This window comes from Apodemus sylvaticus, chromosome 2, assembly GCF_947179515.1.
Source record: "Apodemus sylvaticus chromosome 2, mApoSyl1.1, whole genome shotgun sequence".
Taxonomy (NCBI): domain Eukaryota; kingdom Metazoa; phylum Chordata; class Mammalia; order Rodentia; family Muridae; genus Apodemus; species Apodemus sylvaticus.
In genome coordinates, this window is record NC_067473.1 from 177625290 (window position 1) to 177644348 (window position 19059).

General features: G+C 39.8%; 1 protein-coding gene across 3 annotated transcripts in view; it reads left to right on the forward strand.

Moving 5' to 3' along the window:
- Pik3c2g (phosphatidylinositol-4-phosphate 3-kinase catalytic subunit type 2 gamma) overlaps nucleotides 1-19059 on the forward strand; it is a 311639-nt gene that overhangs the window by 206291 nt on the left and 86289 nt on the right. For all 3 annotated transcript variants that reach the window (XM_052172749.1, XM_052172750.1, XM_052172751.1), the window contains one exon: nucleotides 13650-13806. In XM_052172749.1, the coding sequence (XP_052028709.1) occupies nucleotides 13650-13806 (157 nt within the window). The remainder of the gene's footprint in view (nucleotides 1-13649; nucleotides 13807-19059) is intronic.

The window sequence follows — 19059 nt, forward strand, 5'->3', positions numbered from 1 at the left end:
GAATCCATCAGTTACCAGTAGTTCATTGTGGAGGGTTAGTTATATACTGGTTAGTTTTTGTCATCAACTTGATGCAAACTAAAGTCACCTAAGAAAGAAGAACCTCAGCTTAGCAAATGCCCAGTGGCTTGTCTGTGGACACTTTCCTGATTGCTAATTGGTGAAGGAGGGCCCAGTGCATTGTGGGTGATGTAACCCTGAACAGGTGGTTCTGGGGTGTGTGTGTGTGTGTGTGTGTGTGTGTGTGTGTGTGAGAGAGAGAGAGAGAGAGAGAGAGAGAGAGAGAGAGAGACAGAGACAGAGACAGACAGACAGACAGACAGATATCTAAACATTAATTAGAGAGAGCTAGCCAGTAGACAGCTTTCTTTTGTGGTTTACACAGATTATGACCTGAAAGTATAAACTAAAATAAACTTTCTCCCCAAGTAACTTTTGGGCATAGTGTTACCACAGCAACAGAAATTAGAATAAAGGCGTAGGTCTCCATGAGCTCCTCCCAGTCCATGATGACTTTGGATAGGCATGAAGTCTTATGCAGGTCTAGTACAGGTAATTGTCGCTATGAGATCATGTTTGCAATGGCTGTGTCCTACCCTGAAGATGGTTTTCCTCGTCTTTTCTCCGTATTTTCCGACTCTTACATTTTTTTCCTCTTTTCCTTCAACAACCTTCTCTGAGGTGGTCTGTGAGCTAGCCTTTACTCTAAGAATGGTGAGAGCCTTGGGGACTTTTTTGTTTTGTTTTTGTTTCTCTGTTTTTTGTTCAGTGACTGCACCAGGTGCTTGGGACAGCAGATTCCAGGTCCGCCACCTGCCTGCCCAAGGTACTAAAGGTGCAGAAAAAAAAAAGTCTTCCTTGTTGCTTCCTTTCTAAATAATTTTGGTTAATTTTTTTATAAGACCCACATTATCCCATGTTTTATTCACTAAAATAATTAGTGTCCAACATTGTGAATTTTTTCTCATGGGTGTCCTCTGTGAGTGCCTAGCAATTCCAGTTTCTAAACTGCAGAAAAGCCTTATATCATTAACCTTGCATTCCCAAGGTAGGGACTTTACAGGGAGCTGATCTAAAGGGACCAGCACTCACTGTTAAAAGGGAAAACTACCAGGACTTATGAGTCCTGCTCACGAGTGTATGTGTACTGGGGGTGTGTGTGCTTGTGTATGACTGTGTGTCTGTGTTTGTTTGGGTACATGTGTGTGATTGTGTTCAGGTATTTGTAAGTGTGTGTGTGTGTGTACGTGTGTGTATAAAATAAAGTGTTAAATTCTAGAGCAATAACATACTTTACATACACTCTTTAGTAAGTTCCCTTTCTGTACCTCAGTTTTCTCATCTATAATGTGGACTTTTGTCTGAAGATTAAGCAATTTGATATATGTAAATATATTACATGGGTGGTAACGTATTCCAGTAAGTCTTTCCTAACCTGTGGGGTCATTTGGGGAACATGTCATCCTGGCTTACAAGACCCATTCTAGGTCCTTCTCAACAATGTCCCTGATGACATCACTAATCACTGGCTAGAAATGAACCATAATGGGAATAATTATATCACGGAATTTGCCAAGGAGTATAAACTCATAAATTAATTTTCTTTAAGGAGAAAATTCTGTAGGTTTTCAGTTAAAAACAAACAAACAAAAACAAAGACATGGGTTGACTGAGAAAAGTTTGAGGACAAATAGAAGAGACAGGAGAGTGACGTAAGCAGTGACTGCCCCGCCTTCTGCCTTCTGCAAGCTGCACCTATCACCTGCACTACCTTCTTTGTCTGTCTGAGATTCAATGCCTCTCACTGTCAACCTCCTTTAGCCCTGATTCTAAGTCTACAAGTGTGCCTCTAAAGTAAGCTTAGTACAGAACTTCAGCTGGAGCTGCGGATGTAGTGCCATGGTAGACTATGTGTATAGCATGCGTCCAATACCCAGCATAGGAAGGCAGGGAGGAAGGGGAGGGAGAGGGAGAGGAAGGGAGGATAAAATGCCTTGTATCTCATTCAAGATGAACAACTCCATGCTGAGCTTAGTAGGAAATACTGTCTTATTTCTTGTAGACTACAACTACAAATGATAGAAATGCTCTCAGGAGGAACTTGGGTTCATCTCCGTTTTTTTCCTTTTGATCTTTTAGACCCTCCTACTTCAAACTTTCACTGGTGCATTAGGATATTAATGAACGTGACCTCATAGCTAGACTAATTCTGGTTCCTAGCAAGTTCCAGAAGTCCATGGAAATCACAGCTGTGCACTTTCCTTATCTATGACTCAAAGGAAAACATACAGCAATTGTGAAGATCCATCCTGTCCCCTGGCCCTCATGAAACCCTGGCTCACCACAAATGCAGGTCATGGACACATTGAGAGGGCCTGTTTTGAAGAGGTTGCTACTTTGTGTACCCCTCTTCTAACAAAAAGACAGGATATGCCTGAGTCTTAAGGGAGCTCCTGAATCTAAAGTTATTAAACAGTTAAAGATCAGGGACTTCCAGGAGACTGAGGACTTACAATGCTTGTACAAGAGTCAGGACAGGAGGGGAAACATTTTGCATTTAAAAAATTATTACTGAAGTGCTCCTCTGCTGATAATTGCTTAGAGCGTGGTGATCTCGTGGGGTTCCGAGCTCATTCTGTAATAGCGTGCTCACGTTGACACTGTGGTTATATTGTTCATGTGTGGCTTCCCGAGCTGCCTAATTACACAGAGTTCTAACCTACTCAATGGAGACTCCAGATTTGCCATCCCAATTAACTCAAGGATATTAGACAAGAGAGTTGCGTTCTTTCTATCGGGCAGCAAAATGTGCTTTCTGGAATGTAGGTCATTTGTGATATCAAGGAAAGGTAGGTTTAAGCATCCCAAGGGCACGGAAACCATTTGTGCCCATGCTAATGATGCCATTTGTGGTTAGGGAAGTGCACAGCTTTCAGACGACATCTTTAAAATGACATATCTTATCGTTCCTATGGTATCTCTTCACGACCCAAACATTTCAACTTCACAGAAGTAATAAAAAATAATCTTGATAATAGTGACAAAGTGTATCGAGTTACCTAGTCCAGAATTTCAGTACAAGTACCAAGTATATCACTCAGACACTCAAATCTTTCAATCCTGAGACTAAAGACTCTGTGCTTCCATTTACTGATTCTTATCAGTCTCTCCACTAAAGGAGGTAACACTGCACTGCTCATAGATCACAGCAGACACACTTTGATGGTCGAAAGTCCATGTTGGAGCCTGGTTTTTCCATCAACTCTATATTCTCACCTCCATCACTAGTATTGAAGCCTGCAGCTCTCTCCTGATTGTTGTGGCTTTGATACAGGCACAAAGCATGTGTTCTGTAGTGGATCCTAGATCACGGAACGTGAGCCTGTATCCTGGGAAAACAGTCAAAGACAGCCTTGAAAGCTTCATTCATATCTGACACATGATAGCTTCATGAGTTGAGACAAAAACACCTAAGGCGAGTACTGTTACCTTTGGTTTTGCACATGAAGGCAGAGAATAGTCTTGGTTGTTAGAGTGTGTAAGAATGGGTGACAGTCAGTGGCAACATAACCATTGGATGTTGCCGTGAAGCTACCAAATCTCACCAATCCCAGCACAACTTTTTCACTCCTGCCACAGTTAGTTAGTGCCCTATTCACCACAATTCACAATATTAAACTCATACATTTAAAACCTAAAATCAGACATCTTACAAGCTTTCAGAACTGAGAAAAATGTAAAAGCTAAGGCTAAACATGGCAGTAGTCAGGGTTACGCTCTTTGATATGGGTATATTATTTTTTTAAAGCAAAGCAGGCAGGACTTTACACTGATTTTATTATTTAATAAAATACTAAATGTGAATAAATAATAACTCCTAAGATATGTGACTTAAACATCAGGGCCTACTCCTGTCTGTAGACTTGTGAATGACTAGAGACCACCCTAAGTCATTGGAGTGAAGCCCAGCAGTATTATCTAGACCACATGACTTACCGTTGGGAAAGGTGCTTCTGGAATTCTTGTGCCTAAAATAATCCACGTTTGCAGTCTTTGAAAGGGAAGCCCCCTAAAGGGCTAGCGAGATGGATCAGTGGGAAGGGGTGTGCTGTCAAGCCTGACAGCCTGAGTTTTCATCTCAGGGATCACATGGAGAAAACTGACATCTGCAAGTTGTCCTTTGACCTCCACATACATGCCATGACGTAATTCTCAATGTGTGTGCGCATGCATGTGTATTTGGTGTTCAATAAAAATGGGAGCCGTGTATTTTCTGAATCTGTGCATCTGTATGTGAAGGGAATTTCAGCAAGCAGAAGCCCAAGTTTAAGGATACAGCACCTCATGTCGTCAGACTTCATTGCTACCATCATCAGCATGCTTCATCCATCCCTTAACTCCCAATTTACAACTGGAGCTATCGCACCGCAAGGGATAATGCTACTGTTACCATGGTATTTCTTGAAGACAAGCACATTCAAAATTCATAAAAAAGATTTTAATAACAATCAGGTATGCCATGTTGTTGAATCTATATTTCAGTCCAAAGCACCAAGGCAGCATTGAAGCATGGCATTAATAATTATAATTAGTAAAATCTAATAAAATAATAGTAGAAAATGAGACTAATGATCCTACACATTCTTTGCCAGTTACCCTTAATGAGAATGGCTTAAAATTAAAGAACAGCTGAGTAATTATTCCGAGGTTGACACACACACATACACAAATGAAGACTATACCGGCTGGTTTTGTGTGTCAATGTGACACAAGCTGGACTTATCACAGAGAAAGAAGCTTCAGTTGCGGAAATGCCTCCTTAAGATCCATTTGTTAGGCATTTTCTCAATTGATGATCAAGATCAATTGAGAGGGCCCATTGTGGGTGGTGCCATCCCTGGGCTGGTAGTCTTGGGTTCTATAAGAGAGCAGGCTGAGCAAGCCAGGAGAAGCAAGCCAGTAAGAAACATCCCTCCATGGCCTCAGCATCAGCTCCTGCTTCCTGACCTGCTTGAGTTTCAGTCCTGACTTCCTTTGGTGATGAACAGCAATGCAGAACTGTAAGCTGAATAAACCCTTCCTTCCCCAACTTGCATCTGAGTCATGATGTTTTATGCAGGAATAAAAATCCTGACTAAGACCCAGACATGCACTCAAATTAAACAAACAAACAAAAAAGGACATTTAAAAATTTTTAAAGGGTAAATGGATTTTGGAAATGGCTATTTACTGAAGACCTGAGATCAAATCTGTAGGACTTCCTTCTGAAGCCAAGTATGGCCTTGTGTGTGTGTGTGTGTGTGTGTGTGTGTGTGTGTGTGTGTGTGTAGACTCCCAGCACTGTGAGGAGCATAGATAGGAATGTCTCTGGAGCTGCCTGTTTGCCTGGTGCCTTTAAGTTCAGTGAAAAAACTCTTTGCTAAAGGAACAACGTAAAGAATCATAAGCTGGACCCCAATATCGTTTTCCAATCTACACACACACACACACATGGAGGGAGGGAGAAAGGAAGGGGGGAAAAGAGGAGAGAGAGAGAGAGAGAGAGAGAGAGAGAGAGAGAGAGAGAGAGAGAGAGAGAGAGAGAGAGTCACAGAATGGGTTGGATGCACACTGCACAGCCAGCGCTCACCGCCTCCTGTCACTCAGTGATGCTGCAATCCCATGGCCACCTTGCTTTTTCACTCTGCAGCACGTGTGTGTGTGTGTGTGTGTGTGTGTGTGTGTGTGTGTGCTCTCATCTGCAGTACTCTAACGAGAAGACCAACTCCTCCCCGCACTGCACTGGGAATGTAAGTCCACCCCAACAGAGAGTGCTCTACTGTGGACTGGAAATTGGCCGCACTCCCTCACATCACGGCCTCAACTTTTTCCTTCCTAAACGAATGTCTCAGCGCCTTTGACCTCTCCCCTTGTGAAAACCATTGTAGTCTCAGCAACCATGTTTTCCTTGCACATTTGTCCACTGTTACTCAAATCAACATTTTAGGTAAGCTGAGTCCTCAAAGGTCAAATAACCTCTCCACGGCCTGCAGGCTTCATGTTAGGTTTAGCTTCCCTTCTGGAAACGCTTCCTGTGAATTCTTCACCTTACTATTCATTTAGTGAGTTTATCAAATGGAGTTTATTCTTTATCATTTGATAGAACCTGTACTGGCTTTGATAGTACTCATTTTCCTTTTTCCCTGGTTTATCAGAAGGTCTCAGTGAAGGGGCTCTGGGCAGCTGGAGCATAGCAAACCTGGTTCTGCAGGCCCTGCCCTTCTCTTCCCTCTGTCTTGCTAAAAAAAAAAAACTATCGGATATTCCTAAATTCATAAAGCTAGCCCCCAAAAGGGCTTATTTGGCCTTATTTGGCCACTTCATTCTGCAGAGGCTGACCACCAAGGTCCAGCTATCAAAGTATTAAAGTCCAGAAATCAAAAGCCCCCTGTGGCTTACCTAATTAACATGACCAATCAAAATGAACCAACTCATCCTAAACCAGGGTTTCCCCTTTACCTTTATAGACTGATATTTGCCTATAGACCACATTGTGGCTATCCACTCTCTATCCAGAGGCAGTCCTATCTTGCCCCTTCCCTGGGACAAATTCCCCTCTCCCCTCTCCCTTGCCCCCTTCCCCTTCTCACTCCATCCCTTGTCTTTCGCTTATTCACTGTCCTTTTCCTGTCTGGTGCAAATAAATCTCCTTAGACTGAGAACTTGGTCTTGTGCCCACATGGGTCCCTTCAGTCAACAGTATTAACTCTTCTGCTGCCTTCTTGAAGGCATCACACTGCCTCAGAAATCCCCCTTCTGCAGCCTTCTGCACGGCTCTCTCAGGGTCTACTCCAGAATGAATTCTTTCTCCTAACCCATCAAATATCTGCTTCTCTAAGACTCCCTCTTGTCTTGTTTTTCTACACATCTTATAAAACTGTTTTAATCTACATCCAGGTAATTCAATAAAAAGGTTAATAACATCTTTTGACATAGTTGGAGATTTACATATGATTATAATAAACAAGACAAAGAGAAGAACTTGCATATACATTCAGTTTTACCAATGGTAGCATCTTGTAGAATTATAATTTGTCACAAGGTACTAAAGGTAACACAGTCAAGATGTACCTGGTTACCTCTAGACCCTGACTCTACTTCTTCCTTATCTCAGGACAATCCTCCATCCATTCACCATTTCTACAGTTTTAGGATGTCTAGAATGTTATATAAATAGAATTATCTGAAATGTGCTGTCTGTTTTATTTTTATTTATACTTTTTTTAACTGTACTCTGATTCTCTGGAGAGTCAATCCAAGCTGTTGTTTTCAAAGCTGTGCCTTTAGATTGACAAATAACATTCCACACTCTGAGTGTAGCGCAGTCTGCTCAGCCATTCATCTGTTGAAGGACATCCAGATCCCTCAAGGCCTTTGACTACTAGGTATAAAGCTACTGTGAACAGCTCATGTAGGGAGTTTGTGAATCCAGGCTTTCCTTTCTCAGGTAAATGGCCAAGGCTGTAAACCTTGGGTTACAGGTGGCTGCATATTGCTGTTGATTTCAAGAAGCTGAAGACAAATAGTTTTTCAGAAATAAAAATAATGTGCCAAAATGATGACACACGCTTCTACCAGACAGTGTGAGCAATTCGCTTTCTCCAGGTTCTTCTCATTTCTGACTCATATGGTTAAGTGTCCTGTTTGTAGGTTTCATTTGCATACAGAAAATAATGTGTTTATTGATTATCTTCATATACTTGGTCATGAAATGCCTCTTAATATCTTTGTTTTCTAATCATACCATTTGATTTTTTTAAACTATTAAAATTTGAGCATGCGTTCATATTCTTCATGCTAATTGTTTATTGTCTATATCACCTTCAATGATCATTTCCCAGACTTTTGAATGTCTTTGGATCCTTTTCACATTGTTTTTTGCCAATGTTAATAGCATGCTTAATTTCAGAAATGATGTGCCTAGCCCTCAGTCCCAAAACTTTCTCTTACTTTTTATGACAGTTTTATAGCTTTGTGCTTTATACTTTTAGTTTGTTTTTGTTTTTAAGTATGAAGTTTAGATCAGAGTTTATATGTATGTCTATGGATACCCAATTGTATCCAAAGGATACCTTTTGTCCTTTGGATTGCTTTCATAATATCATCAAGAAACAATTTTCCAACTGTTGTCAATTGGATAGGTATGTTTCACGGTTGCAAATTCTATTCCATTGGCCAACATGTGTATCCTTATACTGGTGCCCAGTGATAGCAGCCTTCTGAGAGATAAAGGTGTCGCCTTGCAGCCTAGTAAGATTCGATGTCTTGGTGTGCAAGTAGAATTGAAATCATTAGTTCTTCTAAAAATATTTGGCTAGAAGAGATTGATTTTGATTTCGTTTTAAAAATATTTTATTTCATTTGGTATTGGGGGTAAAGAGAATAGTTTGTTTGTTTTTCTTTTGTTTTATGGTCAGAATCTGTTGGTATTTCTGTGTCTCCAATGTCTTTGGGTCCATATCTAGAACTTATGAGACAAGGGGCACTCAGGAAACGTATAACTGTTATTTCTAGAGACTTGACATGGCTGGGTGGTATGCCTGTCATTTTCAGCAACTTTAGTGTGATACATTATATAACATAAGGAAAGACAGCATCTATCCCACAGAACTTTACCTCCAGCCTAGATCTTTTGTCTAAGTCCTGAAACACACGTTGTACAGTTTTAGTCTTCAGTTTTGTTAAGTTTCCAGGGTGGGTCCAGTGTAACTTGGATGCAAATGTCAGTTCCTCTGGATGACGGTCTTCAGTCTTCCTGTCACATAAGGAAGAGAAGCTGAACTTTATGACACTACTGCTTCCTCCTGTTCTGAGGCATCACCTCCTCTCGTTTATAATTTGAGAGCCTGTTTTAAGTCTTCCCATTTCTCTGGATCTATATGCCACAACCCTCACCCTAGAATAAAATAATTTCATATGAAATCAAATATTTCTACAAAGAATCTCATCTCATCTGCCCAAATATATCCTTCTTATCTCTTCATACTGCAGACAGAAAAGCTTTTCTCAATGTTATTGTTATCACTTAATACATTTGAATTATCTACATACCAATGCTATTTTTGAGGAGAAGAAATAGTACAGACAGGGTCTCATGCTTGCCAGGCTGGCTGTAAACTTACTATGTAGCCAAGAAGACCTTAGGTTCCTGATCCTCCACCTCACTAGTTCTGGGACTACTGGGGTGTCCCACTACAATCACATTCATAACATCCTGAACATGAAACTCAAGACCTTGCATATGACAGGCAAATAGTCTAGCAGCTGAGCTTTACTCCCAGACAACAACACAATGCTTTTGAAAGCTCTTTAATTTCACCTACAGGTCTCATATATTATAGAGCAGAGGCTCAGCAGATGCCTACTGATGGTTAGCTGTAGTGCTCTGGCATTGACGGGCACACCTCTTAGGTTCGAGCACAGAATGAACAGCAGCAGATCCTCAATGAGTGAATCCTCAGTACAGCAACCACTGGCAAAGCTTCTGACAATGACAGTACACTAATGCTTTGTTCAGAACAGCTATATAGGGAACTGATGTAAACATAACAGTAAATGTCAAATATGAATTACCCAACATTCCTTATATCAAATAAATTTATCTCTTCAGTAATTACTATCTGTTATAATGTATTCTTACATTTCCAAGAGTATCAGCATTTTTAAATCACCAGGCCACTCCTTACATCTGCTGGAAATTGTTAAAACACTCTCAGCATTTTTACTGAACGCTAGCTTTGGAGAAAGGCTAGTCATACGTTTATACAAAAGTTAAATTTGGAAACACAATGAAAGAATCCCAACAAGCTTACTCTGTGGTCTTCCCACATAAATGCTAAGTTATCACCAGCTCATCACTATATAGGATACTTTTACTTTATTTGCTGTTTGTAGCAGAATATCATCACCGTACTGTGTCAGCTTCAGAGACTGTAAAGGAAGGAGGAAGGCTTCCTTTTCCCTGGAAAACCATGCCATTCATTTGTTTTTGATTTTATTTTTTTTAAGTCATAAGACTTTCAGCAAGGAACAGGTTATAGTAAGGAATATATCTTTTCAAAATTAACATTTTATTTATGTTGTACACATATGTGTGCCAGGGTACACAAGGAAAACTTAGAGGACAAGTCGGTTCAAGTGAGTTTTCTCCCATCACATGGTTCTTGGGGTTCTAACTCAAATCATCAGGTTTAGTGACAAGTGCCTTTACCCAGCAATCTTTCCAGCCCTGGGAAGATTTATTACAGGTAAAACACTTTAATCTTTATAGCTAGGTCAGTGTTATAGCATCAGAGAAGGGCAAGTGAGAGAGAAAGGAAGAAAAGAGGAGAAAATACACACACATGTATACATGTGCACATGCATAAACAAATACACATGTGCACACATACATGCATACACATGCAGTCTATGATCTAGAATTAAGTTCACTTTTCAGTCAATTCACAAACCACAGCACAGCTAAAGCTTCTGTAATATACAGGGACCAGATAGATTCCTTGTTGTATCTAACACTCCCTTATTTACAGAAGAGTTCTAGTGCAATTATTATTTTTTATAAAATTTACCAAAAGTAAACAAAGATGTATAAAGATGGAGGCTTTTATTTTGCTGGGCTCCCAGACCATTTCAAGCGTGATGTTTACATAGCGAAATCTGTTTCTTCAATATTGGTGTTAGTTTACATTTTTCTCTCATTTGGATGTTTCTTTCAGGTACTTGAATTTGTATGTGTGGGTTTTCTGCACCTGGTTTCTCATGGAAATTGCCAGGGATGAATGAGGTGTCATTTCATGAAACCACAAAAAGTTTCTAAGAAAAATCATTTTGGCCAGTTGTAGTTTTATCAGCTGAAAAGAGAAAAGTGTATCTGTCACATTAAAAAACAAGTTCTGGAATTTATAATATTTTAGATTTTTCTAAAACCATTTCCAAAGTTCAATTCATAGTAAAAATAGTCTAAGATAGGAAAAAATCTTGTAGGTTTGTTTCTGATTATAGAAGTCTAAGATATTCCTAAAACTTTCCTAAAATTCGGTGCATAAGGTACTTTTCTTTTGCTGTAATAAAATACAGGACCAAGAGAAACATAAAGAATAGTAAGGGTTTGCTATGGCTCCGGAGGGATAGAATCCCTTGTTTCCAAAAGGCGTGGCATGCTCAAGGAGCAGGAAGATGGCTGATCACATTTACATACAATCACAAAGCAGCGAAGGGGAAGAGGAAGGGAGCTAGAGAGTAAAAGGTGGGGTAGGGCTCTGGGCTCTGAAGGCCCGTCCCTAGTACGCCCTCCATCCACCCAGGCTCTACTTTCTGAAGGTTCTCCAAACGGCATCATGAACCGGGGGCCACGTGACCTACGAGGCACATTTATTCTTCAAACGACCACAATTAATAATAGTGAACACTGCAACAGTACATAATCTAACAAATGTATAACGAAATAAAAGGCCCATGTAAAGACCCATGCACCCAATCAGTGTATGGTGATAAAACCAGGACTAAATTAAACGTTAAAGTAAAAAAGTGCAAATTGATGACATTTGAAAGTGAGAAGACAGAAGGAGCCTTAGTTGTGACAAGACTCATCTCGGCAAACACTCGTGGCCGTTTGAAGACTCACAGTAATATACAGCAGGGATATTTAAAATGTATCGAGTGCTTGCCACATAATAAGTACTTTTCTGTCATTTAAGCTATGAGATCCTCTCAGCAATATCAATAAGCAAGTGTTTCCAGCCCATTTGGTAAAGAATGAAATTCAGGAATGGAGCTGGTAAGTTTTCCACCAAGGGCAAGATCTACTGATACAGAAAACCCAGATTTGAAATCTGAACAGCGGCACCTCCGGCCCGGGCTTTGTGCATCGAGCCTAACCTGGCCTCAGAAGCCCCTGAGTGTGCAGTGCTCTCTGTGGGTCACACTCGGCCATCTTTTCCAGACTGGCGCTCTCATGAAGTCTAGCAGCTGAGGATTTGACACACATTTTAAACATGAGAAAATGAAGTCACCACTAGTTCAAGATCAGACCCTGTGCTTTTATTTCCTGTTTCTAACCTCTCTTCTCCCAGCCTCGCTGAAGTACAGCTCCATAAAGAGTATCACGGGATGCGCTCGGGAAGCCAGGCAAGGACAATAGCAAAACTAGTGATCAAAGTTTGAGGCATCGAAGTTGGCACCTGATCCATGTGGAACTCAGCAGATTTTATTGAATGTTATTGGGCAAAGAAATCAAAACCAAGGGAACACTTTTTTTGTTATTCGGACCACTTTTGGTAATAAGCATTTATTATAAAATACAAATTTTACTATTTCACTTTGATCCCCTCGGAGACCAGGTTAACCTGGAACATGTAGTCTAGGCCGGCCTCAAACTCAGTCTGTGTAGCCATCGATGCCCTGGGATTTGCCAATGTGAGCCACAGTGCGGAGCTTTAAAGTAACATTTTAAAACAACCACAACCAAACACTGTTATAGAAAATGCTTGTCTGATAACTAGAGTCTGCTTCCTCAAGAGTGCTTGCACAACTTTTTCATTTGATTCCCATACTTCAGAAAGGTCTAGTTAAGTCATATCAGTGGGATTTCTAGCTCGACAATGTTTTTATTAAAACAGAAAAGCCTTGTACCAGCAAAGAACACTATTCTATTCTAAAGACTCCCTGAACTACCTCTCAATTTCTTCGGTTGTGATTTGATACAACCTTAAGTGAACCTGGGCTGTCAAATTTAAAACATGTGTCATTCTATTTTAACCACAACTGTGTCCCCATCTAGAGCCTGCTAGAAGAATCTAGGTCAGGTTGGTGTAAAATCGCCCTTACTGATCTATCTGCTGAAACCTCATCAGATAAAAATGTCCCTGCTGCTCTCCCTATCTGCTTCTCTTCTGGAGTTGCTAAGGCATTAGCACAGCTACTAATTTGGGAGATGGGACCTGTTTTTTCATCCTTGGAACTACAGGGGGCAGTGTGACTTGTGAGAAAATATAGTCTGCACTGTCCTGGTGTGCTCCTGCATTTTTACTGAGTCATGTGTGAAATGAATTATGGCTACTTTCAAAAACTCCCTGTTCACTAAACATATGACAGGGAATTGGTTACATCTGTTACTGTTGCTTCATAAATTATCTTCTGAAAGAAACTGTCATTAAAATATCTTAGCTTTTGTCCAAATTCTCATCCTAAGGAGTCACCCTTCCTAGGGAAATAAAATAGCTTTTAAGGCTATTTTTTAAGAACTCAAGTTCTGTTTCATCACCTCCGAATGTGTTAGTAAATATACTTCCAGGGACTAGTTGGCATAACTCTAACTTGTGCTGTTCATTAGAGCCCATCTCCTTTCAGTAGGTACACTGTATCCAAACATAACTGGGAATTCAACATTTGGCACAGCATAGCGGAACACTAGCACACCTTACGCTTCCTCTGCTTTAGCCCACTTCTACACAGTCCTCAGTTACTAACTTTTCCCATTGATCTGCAATAACCCACACTAGAAAAAAACAAAACAAAACAAAAAACAGAATGAAAATACATTGCACAAACTTTCTGAGATAACCCTACAAACTGTCATCTCCTCATGGCTGTTACTATTTTATTATTTATAGGGACAGAGCCCCTTTCATTTTTACTTCAGAGATGGAGTACTTTATTACTGAGGGTGGAAAAAACACACAGCATTTTCAAGACTTCGTAGAGCTTTGCTGCAGAGCTTACAACATTGTCAGGAAACACAGCCAGTTGATCCTGAGCCTTCTAGAAATGGTAAGTCCCTTGGGGAAATAGAGCGCTTCGTTGGTGTCTCCTCCAGCTGCCTACTCCTTCTAGCGGGTTGGAGTTCCCCTGACTCTGATTTAAAACAGTTTTTTAAAAGCAGAAAGGAGTGAGCAAGCAAACATGTTTCTTGGCAAGTTACTGTTAGTTCATAGCTTTCATCTCGGAAGTCATCAATCGCAGCATCGCTGGTGCAGTCAGAGGGCATCCCCATGCAGAGCTGACTAGGGCTCCAGAAAAGTCATTTTAAAGATAACTTCTTTGGCTGCATTGTCCCTCTTTGAAAATTGCCTCAGAATTTCTATTTGACTTAAATATGATGTAACCTTCACAACACAAGTGGGGCAGATTCACCCTGGCTCTTCTGTCTCAATATCTGCCTTCGAACACCTGACCACTATTGTTCATAGGGGAAGGAGGAGAGAGAGGGGTTGGGGGTCTTAGGGGAGGGGGGATACCGGGAAAGGTTTTACCATTGGTAATGTAAATGAAGACCATATTCAATAAAAAGAAAAAGTAAAAGAAAATTCAGCGTCAAGAATACAAACTTCGGAGTTGGAGAGATGGCTCACTGGTTGAAAAGCATAAACTTCTCTTGCACAGGGCCTGAGTTCAGTTCCCAGTCCCCACATCAGGCAGATCCCAGTTTCAACTGCCTGTAGCTTCAGCTCCAAGGATCTGATGCACTCTTCCAAACTCCACAGGGATGTGCATGCAAAAAAGCACAAAACCATAGACACACACATGCACATTTAACTCACAACGAAATCAATCTAAAAATGTAACTGATGAGTTAGTGAGAAGATTGGTGGGTTTAGTGGCATTGGTGGGTATTGGTTCTACTGAGCTTTGAGTCCGGGAGGATTCAGTGTTTTATTCCAGTGTCCATTGCAAAGACATGACAAATAGTTACCTGGTACAAGGAAAGAAGAGGCCGATAGAAATTTCTTTTGGAGAATGATGTAATGATTTCCTTAAGTGCATACATCCGTTATAACCGTGCCTGACAAATACAGAAGTGGATGCTCATAGCCATTCATTGATCGAAGCAGAGAGTTGGAGGAGCTAGAAAAAGGACCCAAGGGGTTTGCAGCCCCATAGAAGGAACAACAATATGTACCAACCAGTACCCCCAGAGCGCCCAGGGACTAAACCACCAACCAAAGAGTACACATGGAGGTGTCCATGGCTCCCGCTACATATGTAGCAGAGGATGGCCTTGTTGGACATCAATGAGAGAAGAGGCCCTTGGTCCTTGTGAAGGCTCGATGTCCCACAGGGACAGGACAGGACAGGGATCTGGGAGTGGGTGGGTTGGTGAGCGGGGGAAGAGGGAAGGGGACAGGGTTTTCAGAGGGGAGACAAGGAAAGGGGATAACATTTGAAATGTAAGTAAGAAAATATCCTAAAAAAAGAATATTGAGGAAGAAAAAGATTGGAAAAAAAACCAAATGCCTCCACCCACAGGAGAGTATCATACCACCAGTTTATCCATCTGTGTTATTTGGAGTCAAACATGACTGTCTTAGAAACTCTAGATGTTGAGGAAACAAATTTGGTGGCTGGGTCTCCCTGACTTTGAATGCCAGCTTAGCATTTAAAGGTTAAATTCTTTGGGTGCACTTATACTTAACCTATGTCCTGTTTCCTTTTAAAATGAGGACAATAACTTTTACCTTATGGAACTGACGGATAAATTGCCTAATAATAAATGCATCCTATGGGCCAGGCATTGTGCTAAGGTATTATAGATTAATTTTCATAACTATCTCATAGTTAACATAAAGGGTTTATGACAGTATCTGCCATATAGTAGAGTTCAGTTAATTAATGTGATAATATAAGATCATTGTTAATTTAGTTTAAATACTATCAGGTTAGGGATGTGTTTCAGTTGGTAAAGTGCCTGCCCCGCACTGCAGACAATTGACTGTGGTGCTGCTGCACACTTGTAATTCATAATGCAGAACTTGGGAGAAAGAGGCAGGAGGGTCAAAAGTTCAAGGTCGTCTTTGGTTACAAAGCAAGTTTAATGCCTGCCTGGACTACATGAAACCCTGACTTAAAAATCAATCAATCAATCAACCAATCAACCAACCAATCAAAGCAATTAATTAAAAAGGTACTGACCAATACAGGATTATACACACACATGTAAAATTCAAATTAGTATTGATTAAAGGTAAAGATTCAATTTCTCAATTTTATTAATTACTTCATAATTCAGATTTTTTTGTGTGTCCTTTTAGTTTGGTTTGGTTTGGTTTGGTTCAGTTTTTTTTTTTATTCTGTGCTAGGAATTGAGCCTATATCTCTCCTACTGAGTAACATCCCCAGGCCTCAGGATCTCCAACTATAACCAGCAATTTTTCTTTATAGATCTGTGTTCTAGCTCCCAATTCTCTTAGCCTCTATTGCTTTTATGGGATGCCTTACAGTTTATAACAAGCTGATTCCATGACACAGAGAAAACTCTACAAGCACTAAATCAAAGAAAATGACTTTATTTATATAATGAATTTCTGGGCACTATCAATTCTAATGTACTCTCAAACTGGCATGATCTAGCTGAATTCACCCAAGATCTTACTCATAAATCCACGAGTTCTCAAGAACCTACTATGCACTAGAAACTATTAATGAGAGGATAAAATATAAGACTCAGAGACTTTTAAGTTGAATAGTGATGATAAAATTTGTGCATCTAAGTAACTGAGGAGACCAGCATTTTTAAGTGATAAGCACACTGTTCTGGAGTATACACTGGGGTGTGTGGTCACCTTGGTTTCTGCCCAGTTCCCCTGTTTTACTCCAGGATGTACAATCCTGTAGTACATAAGAGTCCTGTGTAACTCTTCAGATAAAGTCTTCAGTAGTTATTTCAGGACCACACACTGTATAGCTAAACCCTCTTTTAAATTAAAACCAAGTTTAAATTTGTAAAAAAAAAAATCTGCTTTCTACATACACACTTAATATGACTTTTTCTCCATTCTAACTCTTGTGTTGATGCCCTTAAGCACAGTTCAGTGCACTACACCATGACCCAGTTACAAGTTGAGAAATGCTTGGCATGGGTCATCAAGGCTGCCTTCTGCAAATGATCAATACCCAGGATCACGAGGCACAGGCGTGAGTGGGTTCAATGTGGAGTTAATGACCCGTCCCCAGTAGAAAGCATCTTGTTGCCAGATATCTGCTGTGCTTTGTTTCCACAAGGGAAAAGCAAGCGAAAAGTAATCTATGTAATTCTCATCTTGCTTAAAAGCAACATCTGTAGGAGACCCAAGTGTGTTGCTGGCTGAGTTCACCAACATAAAAGCCTGTCAGCCTTCGTCAGCTCTTCTCCCATTAAAAAAAAATCAATATCAACTATTATGGAAGACTCTCAAAGAACACAGGGACCATTCACTGGTTTCAAATGTTTATCACTCCCATTATTATATCAGAGATTTCCCAGCAGAAATCTTTCTAGATTCCCTATATGGTAAGGAAAGAGCACTGCTTTCCCTAAGTGAAGCTATTAAAATAGAGCTGGACTTAGTATCAGGAGAATAGAAATAAAACAAAACTCCTGTCCTTAAAAACACATGACTCATCCATTGAGCATTGACTCATATCTGTACCAGCTGCCTTCTCTCTTCCTGCTGCCCCAGATACACATATAGCCCACACACTCAATACAGAAACACTGGAACACAATTGTATTGGGTCAGACAGTTAAGTGGAAGATGGTAGATGATAGATAGATAGATAGATAGATAGATAGATAGATAGATAGATAGAGCGAGCGAGCATAGGTAGGTAGATAGATGGATGGGTGGATAGATAGATAGATAAGATAGATCATAGGTAGGTAGGTAAGTAGATGGATGGATAGAAAGAAATATAGATAGATGATAGATAGATAGATAGATAGATAGATCATAGGTAGGTAGGTGAATAGATAGATCATAGGTAGGTTGGTGAATAGATAGATCGTAGATAAATCATAGGTAGGTAAGTGGGTGTATGGATAGAAAAATAGATGAATAGATAGATCATAGGTAGGTAGGTGGATAGATAGATCATAGATAGATCATAGGTAGGTAAGTAGATGGATAGATAGATAGAAAGATAGATAGATAGATAGATAGATAGATAGATAGATAGATAGATAGATCATAGGTAGGTAAGTAGGTGGCTAGATCACAGATAGATCATAGGTAGGTAGGTAGGTAGATAGATAGATAGATAGATAGATAGATAGGTGGGTGGGTGGGGGTGGATGGATGGATGGATAGATAGATAGATAGATAGATAGATAGATGATAAAAGATATATTCATAGGCAGAGGAGAAAGCAAGTATATTATGTGCTCCAATAGAAAATATTTGACAGGGTCCTGAGAAAGCTATTGTCAATTCAGAGAGACTAGAATGCAATTCAGACTCCACAGAACCCTGTTCTTAGCAAATACACGTTCATGCAGTGGTTAAAACAAGAATCTTCCTCAGTCAATTCATAGACATCTCTGGAACAACCAGTGCCAGACAAGATAAAAGCTAACCTAGATTCTACTTGCCATGGGAAATGTGTATCTCCTGGGCTGAGTTTTGTTATTTAGTTGTCAATATAAAATTTGCAATCATGAGGCTTTAAAACATAATAAGATTTAAAAAATAAAAAATAGAAAAACATAATAAGATTAATATTTTTCTAATCACTTATTCATACATATATACATACATACATACATACATAGTTATATATATGTGTGTGTAGTTATATATATATACAGTTATATATGGTATATAGTTACATAGTTTTATATTTGTTATAAATATATATTTAATATACAATGGATGAATATATATATATGAACAATAGAGAGTTTTCAAGTAGTACATTATGAAGGAATATAATGACTTGAACACAGACGCCAATGTGTAGTACGTAGGAAGATGACAAGTGACCAAGTGTTTGTAGTGAAGAGAGTACCACCATCTTGCTAGGATTTGGGGATGAGAACTCTGAAGTAATTTATTTCCACCATCAGGTATAAAGAAAAGTTACTGAAAGCATTTAGACATCATATAGATGTAAACTACTGAGATACTGCCTGCAGTGAAAGCTGAGAAGGAAGGTAGCAGGCTGCTCAATGTTTTTAATGGAATTAATAACTGCTAAAGAGAATCAGAAAAGAAGAAATAAAACATGGCTTTCTTCCTGGTTGGGTATTGGTACCATTGTAAATCAAAATAA